Raw genomic sequence first — 20,964 nt, forward strand, 5'->3', positions numbered from 1 at the left:
AAGTTTTTTTTCCTAAGGTGTCACTGTTTGACTTCAACAGTAAAGGAGATTTGCCTTAACTATACACTGTGAATTAGACTTTTGCTTCCTCAGAGACAATCGCCATAGAGTTGTCTGTGAACTCACTGTGGCATGCTAAGCCTGAGGAACATTTTAAATGGCCACAAGCCTTGGTTACAGGATTGATGACATTCTCACAGATGCACCTTTGCATCTGAGTTCCCTACACAAAGAATAATGAGGCCTTTGGGATGAGCCTCATAGTTATAGGTGACTTTTATCAATATTAACTATAAAAAGTACACATACCCAAATAAAATTTCTGTCCTAGCAACACACAAATATTTGCCAGTATTGAGAGCTTGAACAGTGAGACCAAAAACAGTTTTTTGGAGGCATGTGCACTGCTGTGAATGACCTGGAAGATCTCAAAGGTACCACTCGAAAAAATCAGTTTTTAAGAAAAGAAAGCAAAACTCAAAACCAAGGACTTACCAATCTGTTCTCATCAAATACTTCAAACAGGAGCCTATGATTAGATGGATTTACCTAAAAGGGACAGAAACTATATTTAAATATCAACAGGTATCATTTTAAATTTGATCTAAGAGACAGGAAGAATCAAGAATCACATTGGACTCTACTGTATAATAACGACTGACCTGCTTATCTGCTATTATTCTACCCCAAATATCTAGGCATACCAGAAAAAGGCAGTATCTTTATTGTTGTTTCTTAACAGTCCAGGAGCTCCAATCTCTTCTACAGAGCTACCCTCATATCTGCAGATCAAGGCCTTATGCTCATTGGCCTAATGAAGGTAATGATGAACACGCAAACAGCTATATGCCATTGTGCCCCACCTCCAACTATTATTTCCTGAACTACTAACACTTTATGGTCTCATTTTTTTTTCTCCCAACAACTCAACAGTGTGTAACTATCACTTCATTTTCACACAGAAATCACTGAGCCCAAGTGGGTGGTGAAGCAATTTACCCAGGAGCACACAAGCCAGTATATTGAGCAATCAGGACTTGCCCTAGGTTAGGGCAAAGTCACAGCCCTGAGAGTTGTCAGTGTTTGTTTCTTTCTCTTTACCCCAACTCACCCAAATAACCTGTGTTTCATCATGTGGACTCAGGTGCCACTGACTGACTACCTTACCAATCCTGCCGGACACGGTATCAGGTATTGCTACTGACACACTCGCCTATCGATCAGGGAAGAAAAGCCTACTTCTCCAGGAGACTGTGAATGTTTGGTGTCCTCAAGTTCTCAAAGTGAGTGGCAACGGCAGGCATGTGAGTTGGGTCTAATGCTAGGCTTGGGCTCCCCATGGAACATGGGATGAAATTATATTTGGTTGTAGCACAGAGAGCTCATGTGCTCAACTTGAGCTCCTGGCCCCGTGTCTGCAGACAGCTTTGCAACAGAACAAGCAGATGGATGGATGGCTGTTCATCAACTCTGCCAAAGGCTGCACACCTATCAGAAATGCATCAATAGTCTACAGTAGAAATGGGCATGCAATAGGCATTTGTTAAGAAACTGTGCGGGGACTAAAGCAAAGATCTTTAAAAGAAAAACAAAAGAAAAAGAGAAACAAATATGCCTATAGGTAAGACTTATAGACAAAGTTTTATATATAATAAAATTCATACAATGTGGTTCAAATGGAAGGAGAGCAAATGATTTAGCTCCCCGAGAAAGTGTTTGTTGTATCTGAGCACTAAAAAAGATCTAGTAACACTTCTGAGCCATCAACAGCTTCTCAGCCCTTCCCCAACTTATCTAAACTGTACCTGGTAGAGGCTGAACATGGGATCTACCAAGTGTTAAAACCTCAGAGCCATGTTTCAGCTTTGAACATAACAGAAAACAGATGCAGGGAAAGTCATCCAAGTTTGCAGCACAGAAAATCCTACCACGGCTGAGAGAAGCCAGGGCTGTGTGCCTGGCTCTTAGTATGCAGTCACTACAAGGCCTAAGCTGGAGCAGTTTGGAGGTGAGTCTTTCTTAGCATCCCGGGTGTACAGACAACTCAAATTTTCATTTTTAAAGGGAAACTCCTTCTTCTCTTCCAATTAAATGGCTGAGGGGCTTGATGCTTCCAAATATTTGCTAGCAAACACCAGCAAGCACCGGCCTCCATCAATTCACAGAATCCCCTTCAGTATCCAGCTGTTCTAAACAAGGGGTGCCGGAAGCTGAGGAAACGTTCTTCTATTCGGTGGTATTGAATGTAATTGTACACATTAGATCTCTGAATTAGAAATCTTTCCCTTCTATCCCGAACATAACTGGTAATTTTCTGTCTTTTGTGGGGAGGCAGTGCTGGTGCTCAAACCCAGGGTCTCCAGAATGCTAGGGAAGTACTCTGCCACTGAACTACCCCTGTCCTCATCACTGGTAATTAGTGATGCTTCCTTTTAATTATCTCTCTACTCTGGATGCAGTTCATAATCCGCATCACATAGAAATCATTCGGCTACTGTTTTAAATTGCACTGTCTTTTTGCCTTTTTTTACCTTCAAATTTTATTTTTTTTAAAGGTTGCAAAACAAACAAGCTCAGAACTGGAATTAACCAGACCCCAAAGTCTTATTTTTACATTTAAATATTATATTTAAAGGAAAGTTTGATCTGTAAAAAGAACATGATATCTTGACGACCTTTTCTATCTCTCCTCTACAAATGAAACCTTCACAGATTTTCAAAATTTGGGACATAGTCTGAGTCTACCGAACCCAAACATTTTCCTGTCTTAAGAGAAATTTCTTACTTTTAAAATGCTATCTAGTTTTCTTTCCATGAGTCTATTTTGATATATCAATCTAGGTATGAATAGTATTACTACAAAATGAAAGAAAAACTTACTCTAAAATAAAACTCTTCGTTCCACTTCGGGTTCAGCGTCTGGAAGAGAGAGAATTCTGTGATCTTCAGCTGTGCTGGAGCTGTTACTAATACAACACAAGCTCTTCACATTTGTGCAAACAATTTCCTCATAAAAGCGATTTCAAAATGGCAATAAAAGCAACATTTAGTCAATTATCCGAGACTATTCTATAAACCCAAATTGGGTGGGGAGAGACTATATTTATGAAAGTCATGATTCATGACTATGAAACCATAAATTGCACGAGCTCACCCAAAGGAAAAATGCTGGGACTTACCGACAAAGAGCCACGAGAAACAAAAGTCCCCTTTAGAGAATGACATTAAAAAGGATTTACTCTGTCAAGAAGGACGTACACTCTGTTGATTCCCCTCTACCTGCTACAAGTGTGTGTTCACAGAGGAGAGGCTAAAGGTTCTCATTACTTACATCTTCGTCGATATTTGAAGAATATTTTCACAGAGAACAATATTGAGGAGATTTTAACACACACACACACACACACACACAAAGAAAACTATGTTTTTCTTTTCCCTAAAGCAATCATTTAAAAGATATCCTTTGACCCCCTTCATTCACATATCATTCACCTTAACTACGCATCCCGCAAGAACACAGCAACGATATTCTGGTGTTGAGCTTGAACTAAACAGTCTTCTAATTTAACATGAAGTACTTTCTATGAAGGAACACATATATACACATCACACACAACCAACACACATCACTCATGCAACACAGATTTGTACAGGCATAAAAGTCAGAAACACAACCTGTAAAAACAGCCTATAAAATTCTGAAAATGAAAAGTTGTTCGCCAACATATTTACCTCTTAACAGGGGAAAGAGAAATACCCAGCTTACTAAACCACACATGCAGAACAGCACTGTGGCAATGATCAATTGACATCGGTTAAAAAATAACAACCCCCAACTCCAGAGAACACCACCCTAAATGACCGCACTTTGGGGGTATGAACAGAACTGAGATAGAATTGGGGGTGGCGAGTGCTCCCCTTCAGAACTGGAAGACAGCTACATGGAACGAAACAGAAACAAAAGGAAACCACAAAGCAAAAGGAGCAGGGACACAGGTAGAGGAAGCATGAGCTCTCCCACAAGCACCGCACAGTCCAGCACCACACAGCACCACACAGCAATACTAACCAGGAACCGGGCCGCGAGAATGGAGACACTCCCTCCAGCTGGCGAACGGAGGGAGAAGCAGGGCTGCCACTCCGAATGAAAGACATTGTAATACCATAGTCACTGGCATGGGTCCTTGGCTCTAGCCCAGCAGGGGACCAGGCCCCCTGACTGCAGTTCTGACTAGAGACCCAAGCTTCAGTGGGAACAGAACAAGTGCCAGTGCCTAACACTGGGAACAATGGCCTCCCTCCTCATAGGCGGCCTCCCACTAATCTCTACACTGGCTTGTTTGCAAACAGGTTTCACTGCTGGTTTTCAATGCCAGGTGAAGGACACTGTTTCCTACACAAAATGACCTGATAGTGCCGTAAATCTTAAGTGTCTCCATAGCAGCAGGAAAGATACAATCTTTTTAAAACAATCATGGAATCAGAAAACATTTCATAGAAAACGATATGTGTGTGTGTGTGTGTGTTTGTGTGTGTGTGTGTGTGTGTGTGTGTGTGTGTGTGTGTGTGTGTGTGTGTAGGGGAGGATAATAATAACTCAAACAACTCCAAACCACAAATATATTCTTGGTAGAAAACATGAAACTTTAACAAAGCCCTATCCCCATCCTCGCCCAAGATATAAAGATGAAGTATCCCTATATTTTTTATATATAAACAAAAATGTAGAGGTGAGTGAATTTAGACATTATTGTTATTATTATTATTATTATTATTATTATTATTATTATTATTATTATTATTATTATGCAGGGATCTCAGTCAGTAAGATGCTCGCTGTGAAAGTATGCAGGGCTAAGTGGGAATCCCAGCACCCATGTAAGCAGTGGGCGGAGCAGTTCACAGCACCTGTCATGCCAACACCCAGTGTGGCAGAGGCAGCAGTAGGGGATCCTGGGACTTGCTGGCCTGCTTATCTACTCAAGCCAGAGAATTCTGGTTTAGTGACAGGCCCTGCTTCAAAATACAGGGGATGAATGATTAAGCAAGACACTTGATATTTGCCTGTGGCCTCCGCACACACATGCTTATTTCTCCTTCCACATGAATATGCACAACACACACACACAATCAGGAAAAGACACACACATGTATAATTTTACTATTAACACATCCTGTGTATTTCTGCTTCCTCAAGAAGCAGTTATTTCACAAATCAAACCATTCCTCTTTTGCCTGCCAAGTCCACCATCCATTTCATTAAATAAACTTTATGAAAACTATTAAGTTAACCAGAATAATTTGTTTGGTTATATGTGTTGTAAGGAAAAAAAAACTTTATAGAGATAACTCAGGTAAAACATGGAAAAGTTTTGGACCATGGGCGATTTTTAGACGTAATACTAGAGTCACTTAAAATAAAAATATTGCTATCTTATTTTTTAAAACATAAATTTCTACAGAGCCAAAATACAAAATGTAATTGGGCTAAATTATGACTTATATGAATTTCATAAAAGTTAGCCAACCTACCTTTTTAATTGTCTTTGTTTGAACCAAAGCAAGTTCTCTATTCTCATCCGCTACATACAATGACAGCTTCACATACGGGTCACTGCAAGGAAATAGCTCAGGTTTAATGGTACTATACTTTTTTCATTAAAAACAAACAAGCAAACAAAAGCAGCAAAACGAAATGAAACTGTAAACACCAGGTAATGCCCCAGCTAATATTTAAGTCCATACACTAAGCAGCATATTTTGATAAATGTTCCTGCCAAACAGCCCAAGATAAATAACACACACACACACACACAAAAAACCAGTGTTCTAACTTTAAAGATGATCTTTCCAATAATCAACTCAAAATAATTAAAGCTGTCATCACTCTCAGACTTTTGACAGATTTTCGGACCGATTATTAGGATTAATGTAATAATATTATTTTCAGAGAGATTATTAGTTTATTTGCTTCCACATATCAAGAAAACGTAAGTTTACAACCCATTCATATTCTCATTTCTGTCATGTGGGTAAATTATTTTTCTTCTAGTGGAGATAAAACTATGATTATTCACTCAAACCATGACAGATAAAATAAACCAACACTTCAGAACTAAACATTGGAGCCTAGGAAATTCAATGGTTATCCAAAGACAGATACTGGAAAAAAAAATCTAAATTAAACTTTCCGTTTTCTGACTACAAGTCCTCGCACATATTTCACAATCTTTACCTTGAGAAGCCGCATCCTCCAGCAAGGGAAGTATTGAAAAGTGTAAACTAATGTAGACCACCTACTAAGAGTGCCAACCCACTCATATTCTCTAGTGTTTCTAACCCAAATGCCCCAAGTTACCCAGGTTTTCATTCTTGAAAAATTGGGGTGGGGACAGTCAGATGGCTCAGCTGGTAAAGAACCTGACTTGTAAGTCTAAGGACCCAAGTTCAATCCCTGGTACCCACATACGAATGGAAGGAGAGAGATGACTCCACAAGGTTATCTTTTTATCTCCACACAAATTGATCCACCCCCCCCTCTCTCTCTCTCTCTCACACACACACACACACCACGGAAAAATATCCTGTATGCAGGGATTTCTTATCTGTTACTCTCCAGAATCCAGAAAACACAAAAGTTTTCTTACGTATTCACCTCCCTGGTTTCCCTTATCTAATTACCTATACCTGCTAATTTATTCCTATCACTCTACTGTGCCAGTTTCAAGCCAAACTGAGAGATATGTTATTCAGTATGCCAGAGTGATGTACTAACCAAACCCTAGAACTTATACGAAGTTTGAGGCCTGAGGATGGAAAGAGACACCATTTTAGAGATGACACCCCCCTGCAACACACACAACAGAAAGAGTTATCCTTAAGTGGCTATCCCAACAGCAATTAAACCTTATTTTACAAATTCCAAAGTATTCCTAAAGATTACGGAAAATACTTTAAGATGCTGAGAGTACATTAATTCCTATATGGTATCTTCTACAACAAGTCTATGTTATGAACCCTTCACAAAAGGCTTGCAGGAAGACTAATAGTCAAGAGACAGTACACAAAACACAGGCCAGGAGATGCTTCAGTGGGTGAAGCGCTTGCCATGCAAGCACGAGGGCCTGAGTTCAGATCCCTAGCACCCAGATAAATGTTGAGTGGCACCTAGCACCCAGATAAACATCATAACCAAATCATCATCCTCCTAATAATAACAACAGTAAGTATTATTAATACTATTAATAGTATTATATCATAATACTAATAATAAAAAAGCAAGAAGCAACTGAGGAAGACAACATGGTCCTCTGGTCCCTATACGCACCTGAAGTGGACAATTGAATCCACAAACCCGCACATTCACTCACAATACACCTTCTACTCCCTACACACACAAAACCAAAGGTCTGTAAAATATTAGTATACAGAAAAAGTTATTTGCCAATCTTACCTTTGTTCATAAATAGAAAGCTTGCCTTGGAGAAGGAACATTTAATTAGATAAATCCACTTCTTACCAGGCACAGCTTCAGAAAGAGAGCCACCAAGAGCCAGTATCCATCCCCTGCACAGGGCCCCAAGAACACCTTCCCTTGGAGGTCTCTGATCTGCAGCGTGGGTCAAATTTGCCTTTTTGGTCAGTACTGTTCCTTAGTCTTAGTCTATCAGACTCTCTGAGAGGGATTGCTGGACCCCATGGCTGAAGCCAAACTCAGCCTGAAGAGAGAACCCACAAGTTACATTTCTGGAAAATTACCAGCTGCAGAGTTACCTGGTGCAGGAACCACACTTGGAAAGCCAGTGTTCTAAGTGGTATCTGAAAAGAGCATTTTCTAGCAGAAGACTTTATTTCCTTTCTTGTCTAGCCACCGGTCTATTGCTTTGAAAGCTCCTGATGCCTGCACTCAGTCTTGAGAACAGGCTTCTGGTGTAGTGGATGAGGGAGTGCAAACTCTCACAGGTAACCCCACACACTCCACAGAATACCATAAACTCCCCTGTGTTTTCAGATTTTACATCCCTCTGCCATTACAGCTGGCTACTATGTAACTAACCATTATGAGGACGCAGCTAAGCCTCACCTTAATAGAACATCTGTTCTTCCCCTGGTGATTCATTCACCTCGGGTTATCTTCCCTGGCTGGTGGGTGGGGTCTCTGATCTTGGGACCGTGCCTTCCAGCTGCAATGAGGAAGGTATGCCTGTGCAGGTACTGACTGAAGTGCTCGAGGTACGACAGACCCTATGAAATATTGACCGAGGAACTTCCGGGTGCACGATTCAGCCTTAAGAGAGCCAAAGGCCAAGGGGCTGGAGCAGGCTAAAGGTCAGTGTGGTACAAGTCCAAGGCTGGGGAAAACAATAACTAGTCTAGCTGACTCTGGGGCAGCCCTTCCCATTCTGCTGGGGCTTAACCACGCTTAACGTCGGGCTACTCACGAACGAGGTAGGATGGCGATTCCTAACTCACAGAGCAATAGGCTGAACATCACTACTGGTCAGCACAGGGCCCAACAGTACATATGCCCCTGACGCAACAGCTGCTCTCTTAGGAGAGCTTTGGGGTTTTCTGGATGCTTCTATTTCCCACGTGTGCTGATTTGTTGACCGGGTCGATGCTGATTTGTTGACCGGGTCGATGCTGATTTGCCACATACTTTGCACTGGGTGTGCCAACCACAACTTGATAGGTATTCCACGCTCCCTTGTTATTCATTCCGACAGGCACCTGGGTAAGATGCTCACAGTAGCCATCGTATTCAAATCAGCCCAGTCCTGGTTCCTAGTTTACCGCTCTGGTGACTAAGCACAGCTCAGGGCTAGCATTAATAGAAATCTGTAAGAAGCTCAGGCCTCAAATTGTAGGCGCCTGGAAAAGGAGTGATAGTCTGCACGTCTTTGAAACAGTGGGCTGGTCTAGGTAAACATTCCTTCCCCAGGAGAAGCTTTCTATGTCACTGACAAAAAGCCAACTATAGCCTCCCTCCTTTTAGCCCCTTTTAAGGAGCCAACAAATTGATGCTAGAATTCAAGCCATCTCCTATTTACTGTGTGCGTATTCCATGCCACGTGAGGAGTAAGCCCCAGACTCCGCAGGCCCTGTCCCTGCTCCACCTGCTTGGATATCATTCGTGTTCAAAAGAAGGTAAAAATCACTTTACAGACATGAGTCACACAAGGGGCTCCAGAAAATCAATGCTAGCCGACAGGGATGCTGAAACAGAAAGCAGAGCCACCAGGAACTGCCGAATGTCACCGAAAAGTAGCCCTGTTCACTCATGAGAGGGCATATCAGAGACCTTGCTCGCAGTCCATTCTGATTTTTTTCAAACTTCCCAGAGTTTTTACAACAGCCATCTTCCCCAAGCTCAACATGGAGCCGAGCGCTGGGAATTCTGGGCCCCTAAACTAAGAGAGACGAGCTCTTGAGCCTATGTGTTGCTGATGGCGTCGAGGAGAGGGTCTGTACAGACCTCAACTGGATTTAAATAATTAAGAGATGCGAATCTTTCTTGGGGTCTCATTTTCCAACACCCCCACCCTCCATCACCAGAGGCAAAGATCCTGTTCATGAGATCACTCTTCATGGAGAGTTGGACATTGGCCTGTCTGGTTTACCCTGTTACTCAATCTTCCAGGACACTCTGGACAAGGACCTTGAGTCATGGCACGTCGCTGGTGGGGTATTACCTGACCAGCTCCACTCACTCGCGGCGAACCACATTCTTTCCTACCTGTATTTACTCGTTTTTATTAGAATAAATAATCCTGACTGAGAACCACATATTTTCCAGGGGGCAGGGCAGGCAGGGGCTGACTTTAATGGGCCACATGTTCAAGGCAAATTACATCCAGAGTGGAAGACAGGTTTCCTAGTAACTGAAGAGGCCTCTCCTACTGAAGCCGAACATCAGAAACCTGAAAATGGTCCATACTCTGAAGGAAGTTATCATTCCTCTTTGGGTAAGGAAGGTTGTGGATGCCGCAGTGGACACTTGTAGGAAAAGTATGACTTTGTTCCCTACCAACACAGCACAGAGGCCTAATGACTACAGCACACGGCATGCCATGTTTACTTTGACTGCCTGGCACACTATGACTTACCCAGATGGCGTCACTGAAAAGCCCCTTTCTTGTTCTTTCCCACGTCTACTCTCAGGGTCACACACTTATTTAGAGCCTCGATAAAGAAATCACACTTATAGAAACACTTCAGAGTAAGGGGAAATACCTAGAAAGTGTGACAATAAATAAAACCCACAAACACATGCAACAACTCAAGCTTTTATAACAGATTATGTAAGCCTGAAGAAAGTTAACACATTGTTGGAGGGAAACATTTCAATGCTCTGCCTCCAGAAGGACAAGTTATTGCAAGTTCCCTGGAGAAAAGCATGGCAGGAGTAGCCAGCGCATCCAAAGAGCTGATGGATGCCCTTTGACTCCTATTTACCCCTGGTGACTGACCCCATGGGCACTGAGATGTCAGATACCCCACATGCTCATCAAACCTTCACAGAGAATAAGAAAATATTAGAAGCCCACTCTACCCAATTAGGGAAACAAATAAATTATGCTATAATCAGGGAACCAGATTATAAGCAATTAAAATCATATTTTCAAAGATATTTTAAAATAAAAGAAAACATGACATATAACATTAAGGATTAAGCATGATCTAAAAATGCACCTTAAATTTATAAAATATACAAGTAACTGAGAAAAAAACTAACAAAAATGTCAAGACCGTGAGAGACTTTTAAAGAACGCTGTACACATGCCAGCCCTCGGGTCTGAACAAACAGAGGTGAAGTATATATTGAAATTTGTCACTGTCGCCAATACTGGCAGTACGTGACTCATATATGTGATTTTAACAAGTATGAGAGGAGTGGATTAGGTTACAGTCACATTCATTCCCACGTTGTTCCGAAGCAGATGTAAAGGGACGCAAAAACTTTACGTCTTGGGCATAAACTGTGACGCTACCCTCAATACACCCTTTGAAACAAAACTTTGGGCACAACTGTGTTGTTTGGAGCAAGTAGTGATTTGGTGCATTGAAGACCCTTCTTAGTCACCATCTGGGAATCCCTGGCTGAGACTGTCTCCCTCCCTATAAGCAACCTTGCCACCTGCAATCAGTCACTTGGGGTCCCACACCTGGGTCATGGGAACTCCTGAGCACGAGAAGCCCTCTGCACATGTGGCTGTCTATCAAAGGCACAGATACTCCTCATTCCACCTGTCGGGACATGAGGTGGTGGCTTGAGACAGTATCAGTGGTAGGAGAGCTCGTTAGGGGGCAACTCGCTCAAGACCAACACTGTCCAGGAACGCAGCTGAAAGAGAAAACTGCCCCTGGGTGTTGCTGGAATATGCACCTCTCTGTCAAAGGAAATGGGAGTGCTGTGGCCACCTCTACCAGCATTCTCCTGTAAGTGGAATTTCATTTTGCTGTTGTTGCTAAGAATGAGACAAACTACTGCAGGAACACATCCAACTATAAAGAGTGTCATCTTACTGCACTGCTTTCTAAGTGTCATGCGTGCGTCACTATCCAGGAACACAAACATGCGGTCAGTTTGCATGTGGTCCCTTCACCTAGATGGCAGCAACTAGAAAATTTAAAGTTAAAAACACTATGTGTGTGTGTGGGGGGGGGTGGGGAAGAGGGAGGGGACAGGAGAGATAGCTCAATGCTCTTCCAGAGGACTGAGTTTGGTTCTCAGTACTCAAGTCAGACTGCTCATAACTGCCTGTTACTTCAGTTCCAGGGGATCTGATGCCCTCCACTAACTTATGGAGAAACCATCCCCTCAACCTGCACACACACACACACACACACACACACACACACAAATGCACCATGAGTGTATCAAAGGAATAAGGTATTCACATCATTAAGACCAAATAGTAAAGTCTAAGTGGGCATGGTGGCACACAGATTCATGCCAGCACCAGAAAGGCAAAGGAAAGGCCAGTCTGATCTACATAGCAAGTTCCCGGACAGGCAGGACTACACAGAGTGATGCTGTCTCAAAAAACAAACAACAACCCCAAACAAACAAAAACAACAGAACAAACAAAAGTCTGAAAGAGCCTTTGAAGAAAGGTATGCAAACATGTTGAGTACAAAAAAGGCCCACTTCTTAGTGTCTGTTAAAGATGTCAGGGCAGCAGGCTCCATCATGGGACAGCATCTGTCTGTGGGTCTCATGCTCCTGGGTAATTACCATGTCAACACACAGCACTGCCTCTATTATCTCTTTAGGGGGCTCCAAAAACAGACTCCGTAAAGAGAGTAAAAGTACTGCTTCCACACAAAATTGAGAGCGGGAGCAATTAACACCTGTTAACCTGTCAGAGAAAACGAAAAACTTCCAAACTGATTAGACAAGACTTTGAAAGGATAAATTTATAAAAAAAAAATATAACTCTGGAGCCGGGCATGGGCGCACATGCCTTTAATCCCAGCACTGGTGAGGCAGAGGCAGGTGGATCTCTGTGAGTTAAAGGTTAGGCTGGCCTACAGAGCTAGTTCCAGTACAGCCAGGGCTGTTAAACAGAGAAACCCTGTCTTGAAAACTATATATACTGGAGTGTCTGAGCATCCTTACTAACAACATGAGAACATTCTGAGAGGTCGTCTTAGAGACTTTAGACAAACCTACTGCCTAATGTAAGTGAGATGAAGAAATAATCCATTCAGAGATACAAAAAAAGAAATCCAAGAATAGAAATGGTTCTACGAAGATAAAAGTCCCTTGCGGGGCTTGCTCCTCAAGCACTGCAGAGGAACTGGCTCTTAATGTTCCCTCTGCAGTACGTGCTGCAGAAGCTGTCCTGCCATGAGAAGGTGACATCACACACGAGCTCCCATCAGAGAGGACAGCCATGTTCTTTCCCGGCAGTCCCCTGGGAGCCAGAGAAGCCTAAGATAGGGTCCTAGCATTTCTATTATCTCTAACTGCTAAATTACTACCTCTAAGAAGTTCTTTGAAAACCAGTACAATCTTTCGATTTGAGCAATATTTTTTACTCGAAAATAGGAAGTTTGCTGGCGTTGACTAACCAGGAAACAGAAGGCAACCTGTAAGGCCAACGTGCAAAACTGTCACAGAGAATATGAATTCTATAGAAAATGAAGACATCAGTGACATTAGATTTTTACACAGAAGGATTCTCTTGTTCCCCTCACATTGTCTTTTACCACAAGTCTTTCTCAAAACCATCTACTCCCAAGTTCATGATGAGGGTTTCCCAACGCTTTCCCTCCTGAGTTAGCTCACAGCAGTTTTGGATGTCCACAGGTCCTCTACTACACACACACATACTCACTCACACACGCACACACACGCACACGTGCATACACATACACGCACACACACACACACACACACACGCATGCACACATTTAGAAGACACAAAGTGGCAATGCAGATTCTACATGAACTAGCAGCAGTTGAAGTAGTTGAGGAAATCTGGCTGATGAGGAATGCCTGAGGCAAGGGACAGCCACAAGAATCACCTGGAGCACTGGTTCTCAACCTTCCTAATGCTGTGATCCTTTAATACAGTTCTTCATATTTTGGTGACCCCCAACCATAAAATTATTTGTTGCTACTTCTTAACTGTAATTTTGCTACTGTTATGAATCATAATGTAAATGTCTGTGTTTTCAGATGGTTTTAGGCGACCTCCATGGAAGGGTTGTTCAATCCCCAAAAGGGGCCGTGCCCCTTGGTTGAGAACCACTGACTTAGAGGGTTTATTAACCTAAAAACTCCGGACCTCAATCCTCAATCTTCCAATTCACATCACCTCACAGCACGTGTTTCTGACAGCTTACTCCTAAGAGCAGACCATTCTGGGACCCATCACAATGCCATCTTTCCCGCTTTGCGGTCTCATTCCACTCTGTATGGAGGGTGGGAGACGAAGCAGGAGATAGAGCAGCCTCACGTCTCCTGGAGACTGGGGACTCTGCCTCTGGGTGGCCTAACCCTGGTCATCTGATGCTATATACATTTACTAGGGTCACCAAAAGGGCAACTACAAGGACTAACTGTAATTATAATTTACCAGCCACCACCACGTTGTGTTTATCTCAGCAGAGTGGAGGCAGGAGCGAAGTGTGTCTAGTATGGGCAAGTCAGGTCCTGCCTAGTTAAAAAAACACATGATCGGTCTAAAGCCAGAACAGTTAGGAGCACCTTGCAACAGTTCAGAGTTCTCCAAGAACTCTGTCCTAAAGGAAACAGGAGGAGGAAAGCTCTGAGCTAGGATCTCCTCAGTCCTTTTGTTGTTATGGGAGGTCAGTGGGTTGTGCAGTTATCAGACCTGCTCATCCACTTCCTGCCTGGGTAGACAAAACAGATCACATCAAGCAGAACTTCATAAAACCATCTCTTGGTGATACGTGCTCGCTAGTTTAACATACATTGTTTTTGTAAAGTAACCCTGTCTGTCCCCGATTAATAAAATAGCATGAGACACACAGAGAAAGACAGAACTGTGCTAATCCAGTGTGGAAAAGGATTTGCAGATGAGTTGTTCTCTTACAGTCTTGCACGGAAGCTCCTGAGCTCACGTCAACCCCCTGTTAAGAGGGAGAGTATGCTGAACAGGCAGAAGACACTGGACTCAATGCCAAAGCAGGGTCCATACCCAACCGTGTCAAATCCCTAAAGAGGGCATGTTCTAAAAGGTAGAACTGCTTGGGCGAATTTAGACTCTATTACCCAACCAGGGAGGAAGACTCCTCTAACTGTGGCGGGGAGGAGTCATCCTGTTCTGAAGAACAGTTTGCTTTTACTTGTACCCAATGTGGCCTTGTCCTTATGAAAAGGAGAGACTGACACCCATAGAGGGGATGCACAGGAAGACATCCTGTTGACAGGGAGGCTGCATCTACGACTGTTACCTGCAGCCAAAAAGCAAGGAAAGAGTCATGGCAGGGTCCTGCTCATACCTCCAGACAGGTGGCTTCCGGTACAGTCGGGCAGTAAATAAATACCTTTGGGCAGGTACCCAGCCCTCGTGCCTTGCCATAGTAGTCTCAGCAGAGTAACATCCATTAAAGCCGGCTTTTGCAGGAAGCTGAGGGGTACAAACAGGTTGCAAATGCCTTTTGCTCATTCTGGATCTGTGATACTCAGGGCAGTCCCTGAACAATTCCCTGTGGGGGCTGGGATAGGGCCCACAGTCAAATGTTAATCACCCGTGCAGCTACAGACATAAAAATGTAAGCTGAGTGGAACACACGGAGGCTGGAAATACTTCCACGTCTGTTCACAGGCTTTTCCTCTCAAAAGTCTGAAACTGCGGATAAGGCATTGAGGACCTGTATGAAGCTGTGGCACACTGAAGGTGCTTCTAATGCCACTCTGCCAACCACACTCGACCTGCCATGAACCCAAAACCACAAGACCACCCCCGAAATCCTAACATTTCAAAGGGTCAAAAGCAGCCCCTCACCTTCCAGAAGGACCATTTGTTAGATCTTTTTTTTTTAGTAGTTTTATCTTCAAGTCTGTTAACAGGCCAGCAAACCACCACACACTTAAGCCCTCCATTATTCTGAGTGCTGTGGCGAACTCAAAACAGAACTGGAGAGAGCGCAAAGTGACTGCATTATAGTCAACAGAAAAGGGACTAGATTATAATAAACCCCCCCCCCCACACTTCTAAAGAGATGGGTATCCAGGGGACATATTTTCCTATATAGGCGGTTAATATATGCTAAGTGCCGACATTTAAATCTGGGCCCATAGACTATCAAGAAAGAGGCTCGCAGAAGACACGAGACTCAGCACTCATTTGCACTAAAAGTCTGGGCTAACCCCACACCCACAGCATCCCTTGACACATCTACAAAGCTGGTTGTCCACTGGGAACCGTTCACAGTACCCAAGTCATCTAAAGGATAGTTGGGTCTTAGTTGTGGCCTTGTTAAATCTCACAGACATCTGAGAGGCATTCAGATTTTTAAAAATCTTCCCCTAAATTATTGTATTAGGTGGGAGAGGATGTTGGACTATGTTCTCACTCATGTTGTCTCTCATAAACATGTATGCTGGAGCACTGCAAGTCCTCTACAAGATAGGCGATCATGTCTTATGGATACATCTACTTCTCCCTGCGCATGGAACCCTCAAGAAGAAAGAGTTCCATCATAGGATAATAGCACAGGAAAACTCAAGAGTTTACAGGGAACAAAACGTACTTCTCTCCCATAATAGCTGACATCAAACCTCTACTATATTTAACAGCCAGAATGTGGGCTCCTCCTTTTACTTTCGCTCTGCGCTTTAGTAAGTGGAGTGTCTAGCTTAGTCCGCTTGCCAACAGCCACGTCTGTCTTGTTCTCCAATGGTGTCAGCGTAGCACTCTCCACGCGTTCAGCCCACTCGGCCCAGTACACCGCTGCCGTTGGTTTAGATGTATGCTAGGGCCTTTTCTCCTACCTCCACAGTTACCCTTTGTGCTCCAGGCAGCCAGCGGCTCTTCCAAACAAACCCCATAAGAGTAGGCATCTCCATTCTCTGCATTCATACAGTCAATCATGCTGAGGCCCCTCCTTCCCAAGGCTCACTGCCTCCCTGCACCACGTGCTCCTTTTCAAGGCTATAAATCTCAATTCCCACTGTTTATATCTTAGGCGTCTGAATATTCCACGGGACCCTGCAGCAAACGGTTCCCTCACATATAATTTGTAGAGGGCTGACTTCTTGCCAAACATTCTGAGAAGGTAACCCCTCCCCAGAGCTGTACAGTTAGAAAAATCACAACTTGCTTAAGTTGCTAAAATGTGGGTTTTTCAGCGTGTTTATCTCTTATCTGTTATGCAAACTAAGTAGAAATCTCACTGCTTTCAACTTGCTTCATATTCTACTCTTCTTTAATATGTGGGACCTCAGGGCTGTCAAGAGTATCATAGAGCATAAGTCCAAATGCACGCATGCAAGAACGCACACATGCAATGGGGGAAAGTTTCACAGTGAACTTCATGCTACAGATATGACCAGATACTGAAAAAGAAAGCCCCGGGAAACATTACTATTTGAGACCTCACTCAGGGAGGAAACAAAACGACAGTCCCTTCCAGAAACCTGGATGAGATGATTGGTTGTCACTTTAAAAGCAGATGGGCACTCACGTGAAGAGCGCTGGCCCCCAGCTTACGTTCCCGGTGCACTTTTCACGTTGTTTTCCATCCCTTTTCAAAGTAAAGATGCGTGAACATCAGTGCACAAACAAACTCTCAATAAAGGCGAACAACTGGGAGGGTAACAAACCTCCAACTTCTGCTGAGCAGATACGGAGTGAGATGTCACTAAACATGGTCCACACTCCCATCAGGCCTGTGTCACATGCGGGAGCAGCAAGCAGGGATATGTCCTCTCTCCCTACGGTGTCATTGGGAGTCAAACAGTATGCTGGAATCCTGCAGGCAACGCGATCCTGCTTTCCAGCAAGGAGGACAGCACCCGGCAGCTGAATCATCCATCAATGATCCAAAGGCACGGACTGGGTCTCCTTTGAGTGAGCACATGCCTGATCCTCCACATAATGTAAGAAGTGGACTTTGTAAAAGGACGATTACACACTGTAGCAAAATAACAATTAACCTATACTTAGGTTTACATACCTATAGTCTATCATTCTGAAGAGCTTTGGAAAGTTCAATAGCCATAAAAGGCTATATGACCAGTAAAGTTGTACCATAGTAGAGGCTAGTACTTAAGTGTGCATAGCAATCACTTAGGGATCTGCTCAAACTGCAGACTCTGGTCCCAGTGTGAACTGGTCTACAGCCAGCAATTCTATTGGTATGAGGAGTCTCCAAAGACAATCTGAACACAGCTGTCTTAGGAGAGTGCAGGCAGGTATGCTAGAGTGCTTAGACTCTTATCAGGAACTAAGACGATAAAACAGGGTGTGGGGGTGCGTGCCTGCAATCCCTGCACACAGGAGGAAGAAGAAGCAGGAGAGTCAAAAGTTCAAAGTCACCTAGCCTAGGCTAGACACCAGACTTTTCTCAAGAAAGAAGGGAGAGGGGAAGAATGACTTAAGAACCCTAAAGCTCTATGTCAATGTCCCCCCAACTTCATCTTCCATCTCTTTTCACTCTGAGGTTCTCCCTGGCTGGGCTCACTTGACCCCCAAAGCATATCTCCTCCTTCAAGGCTATTAACCATCAAGTGAGAAGTCTAATGCTCCAGCTGAGACCGAGGGCATAAAGAAGGGCCCTTCTAGTCACTTCACTGATTAAACATCTCAAGGACAAAAGTCTTGTCCTGACTAGTTTCTGTCAACCTGGTACAAGTCAGAGTCATTTGGGAAGAGGGAACCTCAATCAAGAAAATGCCTGCCCCCACCAGACTGGCCCACATGCAAGCCTATAGACATTTTTTTTTTTTTTTTGATTAATGATTGCTATGGGAGAGCCCAGACAACTGTGGGCAGTGGTACCCCTGGGCAGGTAGTCCTGGGTGCTGTAAGAAAGCAGGCAGAGCTAGCCATAGGGAGCAAGTCAGTAAGCGTCCTCCATGACCTCTGCATTAGCTGACTGCCCTTCAGGATGAACTACAAGGAGTCAGGAGACAAATCCTTTTGTTTTCCGTCCTAAGACAAGTCTCAGACCCCAACCTTCCCTACAACTTGTTAATGAGGCTGATTATTACGCCCGTCTCCTAAGCTAACCATGTGGAGCTCATTCCCTTCACTGCCTGGTAACCTAAATCATAACATCCAAACCGGCGACATATACAGTCTGCCCAGCTTTAGAACCGCCTGCTGTGCCGTCTGCCCAGCGCTGGCACTGCCTGCCTTTCAACATCAGCTTCCATGTGTTTCACTATGAATTCAGCCACAGAGCTTTCCTGAGAGTTCTCAGCACACGATTCTTCATTCTCGGCCAGAAATGCCTACCCTACCTGGCCTGCATATACTCTTGAAGACAAACTCCATTGTTTCTGAGAAGATGCCCTAGCCCCATGCCTACCTCTGTTGGCAGGTGCAGATCAGTATAGCAACCGTTTACTCTTCCTTCGTTGTTCTGGGAGCTCTCTGCCAATATGGCCCTGTCTTGGTCATTTGTGTGCATCGTGTTGCAGTCAAAAAGTGAGTCCATAACAATGGACTGCTTTAGAGGGTGCAGCGCCGGTCCTAAGGCACACTTGGCATTGTGGGAAATAGGGATAAGGGTGGGTGTGCTGGGAGGGAGGGAGAGATAACCTCCTGTTCATATCATGGGCCCTATAGATTGGTATTCTGCATGTAATGTTTCTAAACCGGGAGTAAACCGGAGAGCCAGCCACACAAACACCTTATATTTTGTGTGAGATTTCTTGGTTGTTTCTCTGATGTCTTGTCTGAAACAAAGAAGTTCAATAGTCATGGACCAGAGGCTGAAAGTGAAAGATAATTCACCCTTAGAGACTAATCAATAAGGGACTAAGGGTAAATAAAACCACAGCAGAACGTGCAACTGAGGCATGTTGAGCAATGTAAGCCAGATTGGTAATTAGGAAGGAAACCCACAGTGAGCAAATCACTGGCTGTGCCAGGAAATGGCTACAAGGAGCTCCACCGACCCGTGGCAGACAGACCTCTTCCTGGAACAGAGGTTAGGGTCCAACTGCAATGCCTAGAAAAGCACGTGGGAAAGGCTAAGCACGGAGAGCCCCCCAGGCAAACCCATTACACTCCGGCCTGAAGGTGGAGCGAGGTGACCCACAGACAGCTCACCTTTAGTCTAGTGTTGACAACTCAGAAGAAACCACAGGCCCTAGCAAGCTCATCTCCGGATCATCAAGTCCTGTGGATACTCACAGGAAGGCCACACACAGCCTCCCCTCCTAGACTGTCAGGGAGACTAGCTTTCCCCTCCCAGCCCTTCATTTATTACTCACTGGGTACCTACAACTTGTCAATTGTCTAGAATCCCCAGGGAGGAAGACAGAGGAAACTCCCTACACCTCAGTGGAGTTTGCATCCTAGCAGGAAGGAGCAATTAGAGTCAGCAGAATAAACCATCTACACAGGGTTACAAGACATGAACAGAAGCCGCTTTCCCAGGGAAAGCAGCAGAGAAGAGAGGATTCCCATGTGGAGGGGGATGCTGGCCATAGGGAAACCTTGCTGGGACTGCCCAGTGTGTATGAACAGTACTAATAGTCATCTAGCTGATGAAGACAGGCCTTTCCTCCCTCCCCTTTCAGAGGTGGCTGGCTTGGCTTCCTTGACTCCGTATGACACAGCAAGGGGAACACGGGTATGCTCTATGGAGAAAGAGATGCCCAGGTTTTCTTTCAGCTCTGCCACTTGCTACTCAAAACAGCCAGAAGTCACCATCTCCATTTCACTACTAGTGACGAGATATCTACGGGCTAGGGAGGCAGGTTCTATTGCCACTCTAGCCCTGTGGTGCTGTTGTAAGCATCGGGGAGTTGCTGGCCTGTTGACACTGCTTAGATTTAGACGGTGGTCACTGCATGCTGCTCACGCCTCGGACTCTGAAAGAACTGAGGAAAACATCCTTTATGTCCAATGGTGCTGAGTGTAGTTCGAGAGAGAACGGAACTGTATCTCTACAGGTGAACCCACTCTCGCTTCTCTCCCTAGCATTTATCCTACAGGTGCAAAGCAACAACTTACCAGGCGGAGACTCAGAAGCTGTTGTAAGGGATCCTAATCCCAAGAGGAAAAAATGGGGCTCTGACATCACTTCATCTAATACCACTCTGCAAATGACCAAACTGAAAGACCGAGAATCCCCCGTGCCAGGTCCCGGTGAAACTCGGGACAAATGGCTAACTGTGGTGCCTAGTTAACAAACCAACGTACACACTGGCCTCCAGGTTCACTTGGCACTTACGACTCCTCTCTGCTCTTCCCACTCCTACCCCTTACCCTAAACCTCTCCAGCTCGGGGGCTTCAATTTCCTCCTCTCAG

At 44.2% G+C, this 20,964-nt stretch overlaps 1 protein-coding gene across 6 annotated transcripts in view; it reads right to left on the bottom strand.

The window, feature by feature from the left end:
* Positions 1-20,964, bottom strand: part of Nedd4l (NEDD4 like E3 ubiquitin protein ligase) — a 312,296-nt gene that overhangs the window by 129,263 nt on the left and 162,069 nt on the right. For 4 of the 6 annotated variants that reach the window (XM_050158000.1, XM_050157999.1, XM_050158004.1 and 1 more), the window contains 3 exons: positions 5,533-5,614; positions 2,881-2,919; positions 496-549 (listed from right to left, as the gene is read on the bottom strand). In XM_050158000.1, coding sequence (XP_050013957.1) covers positions 496-549; positions 2,881-2,919; positions 5,533-5,614 — 175 coding nt within the window. Of the gene's footprint in view, positions 1-495; positions 550-2,880; positions 2,920-3,732; positions 4,015-4,069; positions 4,094-5,532; positions 5,615-20,964 lie in introns of those variants that run through there. The other 2 variants (XM_050158005.1, XM_050158001.1) reach the window with 2 other exon arrangements.

This window comes from Alexandromys fortis, unplaced genomic scaffold, assembly GCF_014885135.2.
Source record: "Alexandromys fortis isolate MF-2015 unplaced genomic scaffold, M_Fortis_MF-2015_v1.1 scaffold_94, whole genome shotgun sequence".
NCBI classification, from domain to species: domain Eukaryota; kingdom Metazoa; phylum Chordata; class Mammalia; order Rodentia; family Cricetidae; genus Alexandromys; species Alexandromys fortis.